The sequence below is a fragment of the Rhinichthys klamathensis genome, unplaced genomic scaffold, assembly GCF_029890125.1.
Source record: "Rhinichthys klamathensis goyatoka isolate OS25496 unplaced genomic scaffold, OSU_Roscu_1.1 h1tg000258l_1, whole genome shotgun sequence".
In the NCBI taxonomy this organism is placed as follows: Eukaryota; Metazoa; Chordata; class Actinopteri; order Cypriniformes; family Leuciscidae; genus Rhinichthys; species Rhinichthys klamathensis.
In genome coordinates this window covers 236,572-247,122 of record NW_026606780.1, presented here as the reverse complement: position 1 = coordinate 247,122, position 10,551 = coordinate 236,572, and the positions used below count along the sequence as shown (strand labels likewise).

The 10,551-nt window shown below is 37.8% G+C and overlaps 1 protein-coding gene across 1 annotated transcript; it reads left to right on the top strand.

The window, feature by feature from the left end:
• The first annotated feature begins 1,490 nt into the window (after nucleotides 1–1,490).
• On the top strand, nucleotides 1,491–10,174 carry pstpip1b (proline-serine-threonine phosphatase interacting protein 1b). The gene is made up of 15 exons (XM_056267344.1): nucleotides 1,491–1,761; nucleotides 2,090–2,190; nucleotides 2,264–2,338; nucleotides 2,568–2,602; nucleotides 2,693–2,799; nucleotides 3,065–3,127; nucleotides 3,723–3,827; nucleotides 5,520–5,565; nucleotides 6,095–6,174; nucleotides 6,470–6,568; nucleotides 6,662–6,758; nucleotides 6,892–6,961; nucleotides 9,343–9,377; nucleotides 9,529–9,635; nucleotides 9,958–10,174. The coding sequence occupies exons 1-15, from the start codon at nucleotides 1,732–1,734 to the stop codon at nucleotides 10,141–10,143; spliced, it is 1,236 nt and encodes a 411-aa protein (XP_056123319.1). The 5' UTR covers nucleotides 1,491–1,731; the 3' UTR covers nucleotides 10,144–10,174.
• The last annotated feature ends 377 nt before the right edge of the window (nucleotides 10,175–10,551 follow it).

Sequence of the window (10,551 nt, the reverse complement as noted above, 5' to 3'; positions counted from 1 at the left end):
AGGACTGTGAACAGGTCCCAAGATGGAACCGTGTGGGGCCGAGGCGCTGAAGGAGACTTAAATAGGCAGTCGGGCACAGACGTTTTGGCTGGCTAAAGAGCCATTGCCATTTGTCTTTGCAGGTGATCTGTTTTTCCCCATGCGTGTCAGCCACTGATGCAATGCGACTCCGGGTGCACACTGTGCAATTTATAATAGTCCTTTACGATTGTTGTCAGACTGTACGAACATGATCACTGATGTAATCCATGTCACACTGTAAGATCTCAGTTGTCATTAATGTCAGACTGTACGACAGTCAAGATGTGTTAAAAACGGACGCAGGCAAGAACACTTGTCCAGAGTTTCACATCATCAATCAATGACGCGTTCGGTGACAGTGAGCTGCATTACACACGGAACTGAAATGGTGGCTACAAAGAAATCTCTAACGTTAATTTTGGTCTTGAAAAACAAAGGCAATTTGACGGTCGTTGTAGGAAAAGTCAGACTACAGGACTGTGAGTCAAATCTTCTGACACTGCCATGCAGAATTTCGTCGGAGGTCAAATTTTATCGCAGCAGTCATTAATCGGCTGTCTAGGATCAGAGGAATCTTTTAGGATTTGCAAAATTTGTCTCAGATCGTGGCCAAAATCGTACAGTGTGAACCAGTATAGAAAGGGAACTGTAATGTATCTACCGCAAACTGTTCTACACTCATACAAAGCATTGACTTCTAATGTTTTATAGTGAGATAATGATAGTTTCTATCCCCTAAACCAGACCGCCACATAAACATTTTAGCATTTTTTAATTTTCTTTAATATATTATTTAGTAGGCTATATTTCATTAGTTAACTATTTATTATTAAATCTGTAGTATATATATAGTTGATTTATTCACATATTAAACCTGATCAAACCTGTTACTTGCATTATCATCATCATCAACACACATCTTGTTCCACGTGCGCACAGACAAGTGGCATGCTTTTAGGACCTCCTGTCCTCTTTGCAAAGAGAGGCTATTTAGATTTTCACGCTGTATATTGATCCCAAAGTGTGATGTTTGCTCACCCAGACACTTGATCGGTTTCTCATTGTTGAGCCAGGTGAAGTCTGATACTCCACCACACTAGGCTACACTCTTTCAGATTGGGAGAATTGTGTCTCCCTCTTTTGGCTTAAGTGTGTTATAGCAATCTTCGCCCAGAAAAAGGAGAGCCAGCCAGCCAGCCAGGACAGTGATAAAGGAAAAGAGACGAGAGCACAGATTTTTGTTTACATTGTCATAAAACGGCGATTTTTTTACTGCCGCTTTAATACCGATTTAAGCTTGATTTGTTCCGTCCTATAACTATGTGAAAAATATCTAGATAAATCCCTCAACAAATGCGCAATGTTGAAATAAAATCGTAAACATCTACTGTTTGAACTAACTTATCTTATCAATTCGTTTGATTGTTTAGCCAATTTCATTGTCATCTCTGTAGAAATTGCGCGCTGAACCGTTTAAAACAGTGACATCAACATTATTCTTCCTCTTTCAAAGAGCATGCAGACGTCAAGAGATCAAAGTTGACCAGCTGAAACCGCCACGCAGTTTCTTCCTCGTTTCAAACCTTTCATTTGACTGTTGCCTCTGTTGCGTGTGTTTCTTCAACTTTTACAGCAACTTTAATGTAATCTGTCTCAACGGGGTTTGTCAGTAGGTGTTCAGGAGACACTTCTGAGGACTAAACATTCAAGATGGCTTTACTGTTCTGCGATGCCTTTTGGGTAAGTTATTGTTATAGTAAGCCTCTCACACTTAAGTACAATTTCTCACTACGGGAAATACAACTTCCTATATTTCTATATCAAGAATAATGGATTTTTTTGTGTTTTCTGAATTGAACTAGTAAAAATGTCCACTCTAATAAAACTTGCACTTGTTTTTATAGGGTGTATTTCCTTTTATTAACGTCACGTTTTAAAAGCAGTTAAATTTAAAACTATAATCTTGCAAAGTCCTATTCAAGAACATTTTCATATTTAATTGTTTACTTGTTTTTAACAGTTCCCCACTGCATAGTGTCATTAGGTTGCATGTTTGGTGTCTTTTTAGGGTACAAACTTTATGGACCAGTCGGGTTATGAGGCCATATTGCAGAGGTTACATGATGGCAGACATATGTGCAAAGATATAGAAGACCTGTTGAAAATGAGGTATGGAAAATGAGGTAATTATGTCTGTGTGTCTCTATAAATGTCTGTGTGTGACTTCTGCTCTCCTTCACAGAGCACTGGCGGAGGACAAGTATGGACGAGATCTGGTGGCGATTGCTCGGAAGGCAGAAGGTCAAACCGAGATTGGGTCAGTTGGTCTGTGAATATCATGCAAACTTATTCAAATTAAAACACTCTAAATTCAAATGACATGTTTATTCAGTGAATGCCTCTTCTGAATAACTTAACTATTCCTATTAACTACCTTATATTCAAATAAAACTTTTTTAGCTACATATGTATTCAAAGGTAGGCCTATGTGAAAAAAGTATGTATTATGTACTCATTTCACTATCTGGTTTTTTTTTTTAACTCAGAACATTAAAGGCATCGTTTGACAAGTTAAAAGCAGGTATGTGATGTGATGCAATTCCTTTTTGCCTCGCACATAGAAAAATACTTGAATGCTAGAGTCCTCAACTTGAGTTGCATTGTTTTCTAGAGATTGAAAAGGCAGGAAACCTGCACATCCAACTATCTGAAAGGATAAAGGAGGAAGTTCTCAAAATAGAGGTTTTTCGAGAACACCAGAGGGAACAGAGAAAAAAGGTTAAAAAAATAAATCAAATGATCCAAGACAAATTATGCACACAGCCCAGCACTTTAGATATGTTTCCATGGTTGTAGCTGTGGTTATTCAATATGGAGGAAGGAAATGGCACTTTCCTTTTTGAGCACATAAACACTGTAAATGATCATTTAAATAAACTTAGACACCATTTGTTGTATTTTGTGAGGAGTGAACACCAATTAATTAATGAATAATGCAACTGATAAAAGACAGCAACTTATATCTATTTTCTGTCCTAATTAGCTTGAAGAGATTATTGAAAAACTTCAGAAGCCTAAAATGGTGTTGCACAAGAAGACCATGGAGGTAAGTACAGTAAATTAGATTAAAACAAGTATCTATTTTCCAACCCTAGTTCCTCTTGTTTCCCATTTTAGAAATGACTGTCATTAGTAGTTCGGGGCATAAATGAAACATCATTCTCAGGGTCCACCCAAAATTCAGTATCAGCCAAAAGAGGAAGAGAGTAAGAAACTGAAAGAAGAAACAGAAATGCAGTGACTATATTTGCGGAATGTATTTGGACATGATTAGACAGCACACATTAGATAAATGCTGGGTTTGTTCATTGGCTTATAGGGTTTGATGACTAACTCAAACATTTATTTTGACCACCAAGAAATGTGTAGAGAGAGAGAGATAGGATAGTAAAAGAGAATAGAAACAGACGATGACAGAGGAATGAGAGAAAATAAGAATAGATTGGTTGGTTTGTAGGTAATGCATGCTGTCTCTGGATATAATAAGACTAACTTCCTGTGCTGTACAACCACAGAAACACCACAGATAGTGAGATATGTTTTAGACACACATAAAGAGCTCTATACCCCCTCCCTGTTCTCGTTTATCTTGCACTTTTACTCACTTTGAATCTATTCTCTTTACTGTATGTCCTATACAGTCAAAAAGGTTATATGAGCAGAGGCTTAAGGAGGCTGATGAAGCTGAGCAAGCAGTGGGGAAGAAGACAAACGTGAACACCTCCACCCACCGGCAATCAGAAAAGGTGTGAGGGCGTAAACATTTAACACATAACTTTTTATACACTAAAAATACACTAAGTTAAAGACCCCCTGTGGTGAAATCAAGTTTTTAATGTTGTTTATATGTCTATGTGGTGTTTTTAATATGCTTTAAGACAAACCATGTGCAAATTCACAAGTCAGCACCATTACTGAGTATTTTCTCCTTAAAACTGCAGTGGACTAGCCTGGTTAAAACCAGACCATACTCAGTTGTAACTGAGTTATGGTCTGGCAAAGCGTCATAGGCAAATCATTTCCAGAGGGGCGTCACCAACGGACGTCGCGGATAGACCTAAAACCCAATCAGAGCGATGAAGGAGATGACGTATGCAGAGCGGCGGAGAAACATCTCCGAGTGTTGTTCTTTGCTCGGTTTTTAACAAAAAAGAAACGTTCAAATCGCTTAAAACAGACGCGATAGCTGATTCGAACGAGTGATGTTCGACGGCGGCATCCATCTTTGTAATGTAGGCTACAAAATCTGCTTCAAAATCCCAGCGCTGTCGTCATCGTGTAAAGCCCGCCCCAACGTTTCTGATTGGTGCCTCGATTTCGACGGATTGGAAATGGGCTTGAATGAGCTCTTTGCCAGACTAACTTTCAGAGCAAATCTAAATTTGCCGGAAGTTGTCTGGGTTTTCCCAGGCTAGCAGTGGACCAAAGACAGTTTAAAAAACGCAGTTGGAAATCGTCGGTGTTTCTTACCTCACAAACTACCTTGTAACCAATCACGTCAACGTGCCGGCGGGCTTTAGCATATCATTAACTATTCTCTGAAGCAGGGGAGTCTCAAGAGAAGCCAGGTCCTGCCCTGGTATATTTTCTGTTGATATGAAAAATCGTGTACATTTAGCAATATAGCTATACTATGTATATGATGTATATAACAATGTTATGATTAACTATATATGCCTTTCTCCGCAACATTCTGAGTTGTTCAAAGCGTTTCTTATGATTGTAAGAAGGCAGACTGAGATGGCGAACGTGTACATGGTTTGTGTAACATTAGCAACACATTATTAGCTGTTTGATAATGTGGTCAACCAAAAAGCTAATCATATTAATTACCGTCATGTGTCCGACGTTGTAAAGAGCGATACCATTGTGCAGCGTTTACCTCAGCCCGTGCATCTCTGAGCTGGTGCGATTGAGTGGAGGCTGGGCTCATATGCATATTCATGGAGCCTCGTATACTAAGTGGCAAGGGTGTAGAGTTACATTCAAGCTATTTTAAGGCATGACAAAAAAAATTGTTCTCAAGAAAAAAAACTTTAAAATATGTCATTTTGGTGATCAAAGATGCGTTTTAAGGGATGAAATTATTGACTAGGGGGACTTTAAATATTTTACAAACACTTCCTAAAGAGAACTGATCATTTTAATTCTGGAATTTTAGGCAGTTGTGAAAAATTACCAATGGCAGGTTTGTGGACACAGTAAGGCCAAAATGAGGATTAAAGCAACGGAAACTTGTTTCAGTCTGACTGGGCATCATTCGACCTCAGTGTTGAAAGAAACTCTAATACAATCAGACAGTGCAACACTTTCAATTCTTTAGAATAGAGTCTTTGAGTGAACAGTTTTGTTATGATACAGATACTGCTTATGTGTAAACTTATACTTCAGGTAAGGTCCAAATACTGAATATAGCTATTTATCAATCTATGTTGTAGGTGATGAACAGGGCCAGGTTATGCAGGCAAGCAGCCAATCTGGCAGGTTCGTGCTAACAAACTTCTCTGTTGTTATGATCCTGCTGGCAGAAGGAAGATAAATGCAATGTAATGTCTGTGTATGTTTGTTAACATGAACATTAACATGTTGAAAGCGTAAGTGTTGAAAGTGTACGTGATACTTCAGGAATCATTCTTATATGCTGATGTGCTCAAGATCCATTTCTTATTATTTTAAAAATGCTTAATATCTTTGTGGAAACCATGACACATTTTTTGGGATTCTTAGAAAGTATAAAAGAACTGGATTTATTTGACATAGAAAAGACATTAAAAATGTCTTTACTGTCACTTTTGGTAAATTTCTTCAATCATCCTTCCTGAGTAAAAGTATTAATTTCTTATTTAAAAAAATCTATCTCAGCCCAAACTTTTGAACAATGATGTAGATATGAGAGTTTGAAATATATCTGTAAATGTCCAAACTTTGTCAGTGAAGCAGTAGGCTATTTGTGACATGTTAATGTTAATGATAATGAAGAGCTGACTTAATTTGATTTCCTTTGCTGGTTCAGAAAAGCAATATAGATGGAATGTTGATCAACTAGAGGAAACTTCCCAGGACTGGGAGAGCACATACAGGAGTGCATGTGAGGTAAAGAACAAAAACATGTTTAAGCAGAAGGAGTGTATACAGAAATAAGCTAAACTTCATGATTTCTTTAGGGTGATGACTAAGTAAGATATAACACAATCTCATAGGCATGTGATAAGCAGTCATATCACTCCTTTGAAGTTTACTGATGTAGAACAAAGATTTAAATGAGTCAAGAAAATGTTTCAAAAATAGTTTAAAAAAAAGGAAATAATTCTTAATTTTCTGGGCGTGTTTTAAAAGGAAGTTACATACAACATTTTACAAAAGGAACAATATGTTTTGTAATTTCTAGGTGTTTCAGCAGCAGGAGTCTGAGCGCATTAATATCTTGCGCTGTGTGTTATGGGATCATTGCAATCTGCTTTCGATGCAGTGCGTCCGGGACGATGATGTAAATCTCCTCCTTTGTCCATCTTTATAATTAAAAGCCTAGCTAAATGCTGTTTGCATTTACATTAATTGTAACAACTCTTTTCTTTTGTAGTGCTATGAGGAAGTAAGGAAGATTCTTGAGCAGTGCGACATCATCACTGACAACAACTGTTTCATTAAGATGAAAAAGACTGGCTGTCGCCCCCCAGGTAAATTCATCACATTTATCATGATTTTCTTCAGAAATGTAACAGCTGTCTTTTTAAAGAGTTGATATAGGATGTTGGGATGCTTTTAAGAAATGGTACATAAATTGACAGTCACTCCTTCATCTCTCCTCAGCTCCCATTGAGTTTCAGTGTTACTCTGACGTGGACACCAATGGTGGAGTCGGGAGGCTTGCAACGAACAGGTGAATGTCTGAATAATTAAGAATGAGTTAAAGTCCCCTGTAGTCAATAATTTTATCCCCCAGTTAAAACTCATCTTTGATCACTAAAATGACATTTAAATGTGTTTTTCCTGTTAAAAAAAGTAGCTTGAATGTAACTCGACACCCTTGCTTCATTTAGTATATGTGGCTCCATGAATATGCTAATTAGCCCCGCCTCCACTCACTCACGCCCGCTCACAGATTTACTCGGCCAACCTATGAGGTAAACGCTGCACAATGGTATCGCTCTTTACAACGTCGGACACATGGCGGTAATTAATATGATTAGCCTTTTGCTTGACTATGTTATCAAACAGCTAATAATGTGTTGCTAATGTTACACAAACCATGTTCACGTTCGCCATCTCAGTCTGCCTTTTAACAATTATCAGAAATGCTTTGAACAATTCAGAATGTCAGTGGAGAAAGGCATATAGTTCATCATAACATCGTAATATACATCATACACCCACTATATTGCAAAATCTACCTAATTTTTCATAACAAAAAAATATTGAGATAATATTGGCATCTCTTGTGACTCCCCTACTAGTTCGCTGTTAATGATATGCTAAAGCCCGCCGGCACGTTGACGTGATTGGTTACAAGGTAGTTTTTGACGTCAGGAAACTTCAAACCTTGTTTTTGAGACTGTCTTTGGTTCACTGCAGTTTTAAGGAGAAAATACTCAGCAATGGTGTTGACTTATGAATTTAAATACACATTAAAGCAGCCCTAAGTAGGAATTCCGTTTTTGTCAAACAGCGACCGCTAGAGTCGCTGTGGAGTACTTGTACTGTCGTGAATAGCACTCACGCAGAGATGGCTCGCACTCACGGCCGGATCCCCTCCCCCTGTACACCGGTACCTGTTCAGTAGGATGGACGCTGTAATGAGTGGAAATAAGGTATGGCCCCTTTAAGAGCTGCGCGCGCCGTGTTTAACTGTCGGCAGTCTGTATTGTATGTGCGCCTCGAACACCACATGTATACGGCGCCGGGTTATTTCTGTTTGATGCTAATTTTATCAGAATTTTATCAGATCTGTTTTTTGCCGTAAAGCAATTCGTTACCTCGCGAGACCTGATATCACACGATACTTCCTAACACTGAAGCCGGCGGCTCGCCGGCCCAAAGTTGCAAGGGTGGTTTTGCGGCTCACAGGCACCAGGGGGGTGCGAGACGACCACTATTCAACACGAAATCAGTAATATAAACATTACAATGACTCCAAAGCTGTTCGGTTAAGGTAAAAAAGTTACTTAGTTCACCTTTAAAGGGACATTAAGTAAGAATTACTCCCATCTAGCGGTGAAATTGTATTTTGCATTCAAACGAATTGTGCTCTCCAGCGCCTCGCGTTTTCAAATGCGTGTTGCATCTACAGTAGCCGTTATGTACCAAAAAGCTATGACAGGATGTCTTCTAATAGCACTTCGTGGAGTTTTCCTTCGGGTGAACAGGTTTGTTATTTCAAACAAACTTCAAATTGACACAACGAACAAACGAATGTTACAGTATGAAGTAATGAGTGTCAAAAACATGAACTATTGTAATTAGTAGTTATGCCTTCTTTATTCGTTATATTTTCTGAAGTAGCCTACGTGCATTGTTAGATATCATCATCAACTTTTAACTATACATGTTCATCTGTCTATAAAATAAAGTACACAACCAAACAATGAAAAAAAGCTTGTAATTAAGCCTGTAGTGACTGTCGAGAAGAAAGCAGGACTTCAGCGTCTCTTTTGAAATCTTTCTCCTCCATTAGCTCTATCCACCTGGAAAAAGCTATCCCGACATTAACTTGTTTTTTTGTAATCTCCGGTCACGTTTCCTTTTACGATCTATTTTGGACTTCACTTTTCTGGCGACGAGGATTTGCAATGCAGCCTTTTAAACTTGCCGGGGCAGTGACAAGCGCCTCTCACTGCTCTGCTCCTCCGCTTCTGCTGCTTTCAGTTACGTCACGCTGGCTCTGAACGAAAACGCGTTGTGGAAACGTGTTGGCCTAGTACTTTTTGTCCCTCTTTGCTATTATAGTTTTTCAAGATGGCGGAACTACATGGAGGCCTCCGTGGACTTACCCGTCCCATGTATATAAATATAATAAATTCTTCGTTTACGAGGATAAATCAGATAATTGGCAGAGGTATTTGTACACCATTGGGGACATATTTATGAATAAAAATATTGATTTTAGATTATAAATTACCTAAAAAGTTACTTATAGTCCCTTTAAAAACACCACATAGACATAAACAACATTAAAAACTTGATTTTCACCACAGGGGGACTTTAAAGCATTTTTGTTCTTTTAAACTTGATCGTGAAACTCTTTCATATCTGAACTCTCTACAGATTATCTGTCCTGCTTCCAAGGATGCCTTCAAGTGGTCAGTATTCCTTCTCTGAAGTCTTAAACTTACAGTTTATGCTTTAAGACATGACAATATGCAAAAAGCATTAAACTAAATTCACAATGAATTTTAGTGAAGTCAAGTAGTTGAATGTGGAGCATTGAGCGTCGCTGTCCTTACATCACAGGCTGCCCTGAAGCTGGCAGTAATATGGGTGGAACACATACACCGGCTCAACAAAGGGGAGGAGTAACTGAGGAAAAGTACATGGTGTTATATGATTTTAAAGCTCAGGTAAATAAATATTTATTTATAATTAGTTATCCCAGAGATACAAACTTGTTCAAGTATTGGTTGTTACTAGTAATACTTAGTGTTTAATTTAGAGGAATTTGATTTAGAGGAAGTAGAAATAAAATGTGTAAAGTGTAATTCAAAGAAAAAAAAAGAAAAAAAACCCCGCATAAGTGTAATTTTAACCAACACAGTTTGCCTGACATCCTTGTTGAAAAGTTTAAAAAGTAAAAAGGTTTATAAACAAAGTTTTATAAACAAAGTTTATAGGCCTTACAGACTGATAAACAGAGTTGTGTACTCCATTCCCTGCCCTTTCTAGGAAGATGACGAGTTGTCTGTCAGCAAAGGACAAGTTATCACAATAACTGAGCAAGGCGAGGATGGGTGGTGGAGAGCGTGGAGGGATGGAATATCTGGGCTGGTCCCTGGAACGTACTTGACCAAAATCTCACCGCACAGTACACATCTTGCTGCCGCTCATCCTGAATGTAATCCCATCAAATAGAATTTTAGCAATCATTGCACTAAGTTTTACTTAGATTCTCTACAAATTATTTCAGCCTACAAGTTGATGTAGAATGAATACATTAACATGTACTAGAAATATGAAAGATATTAGTTTTCTTCACAGGCATCTTTAGGATTTTTTTTAAGATAAAAAAATAAATATTATGAATAATGGAACAGTTCTGCAGCCGTTTGTATAATGATTCTATTTTAGATGAGGTTTAATCTAGCTTTTATGGTTTATAGTCAGAAGAAATTATTAAAAAATGTTTTTGTTTTAGAATTATGAATTCTAAAGGTTTTTTTTTAAATATATGTATACTGTAATATATGTATAAAATTTGTATTAACAATTTTGTAATGTCATTACTATAGTTTATCATGGCCTATTTGTCTGCAGCATAGT

Excerpts from the sequence above, each read along its gene's own strand:
- pstpip1b (XM_056267344.1), top strand. The coding sequence starts at position 1,732 with ATGGCTTTACTGTTCTGCGATGCCTTTTGG. Across the intron at positions 6,175-6,469 it reads CATACAGGAGTGCATGTGAG|GTGTTTCAGCAGCAGGAGTC; the intron begins GTAAAGAACAAA and ends TGTAATTTCTAG. Across the intron at positions 6,759-6,891 it reads GACTGGCTGTCGCCCCCCAG|CTCCCATTGAGTTTCAGTGT; the intron begins GTAAATTCATCA and ends ATCTCTCCTCAG.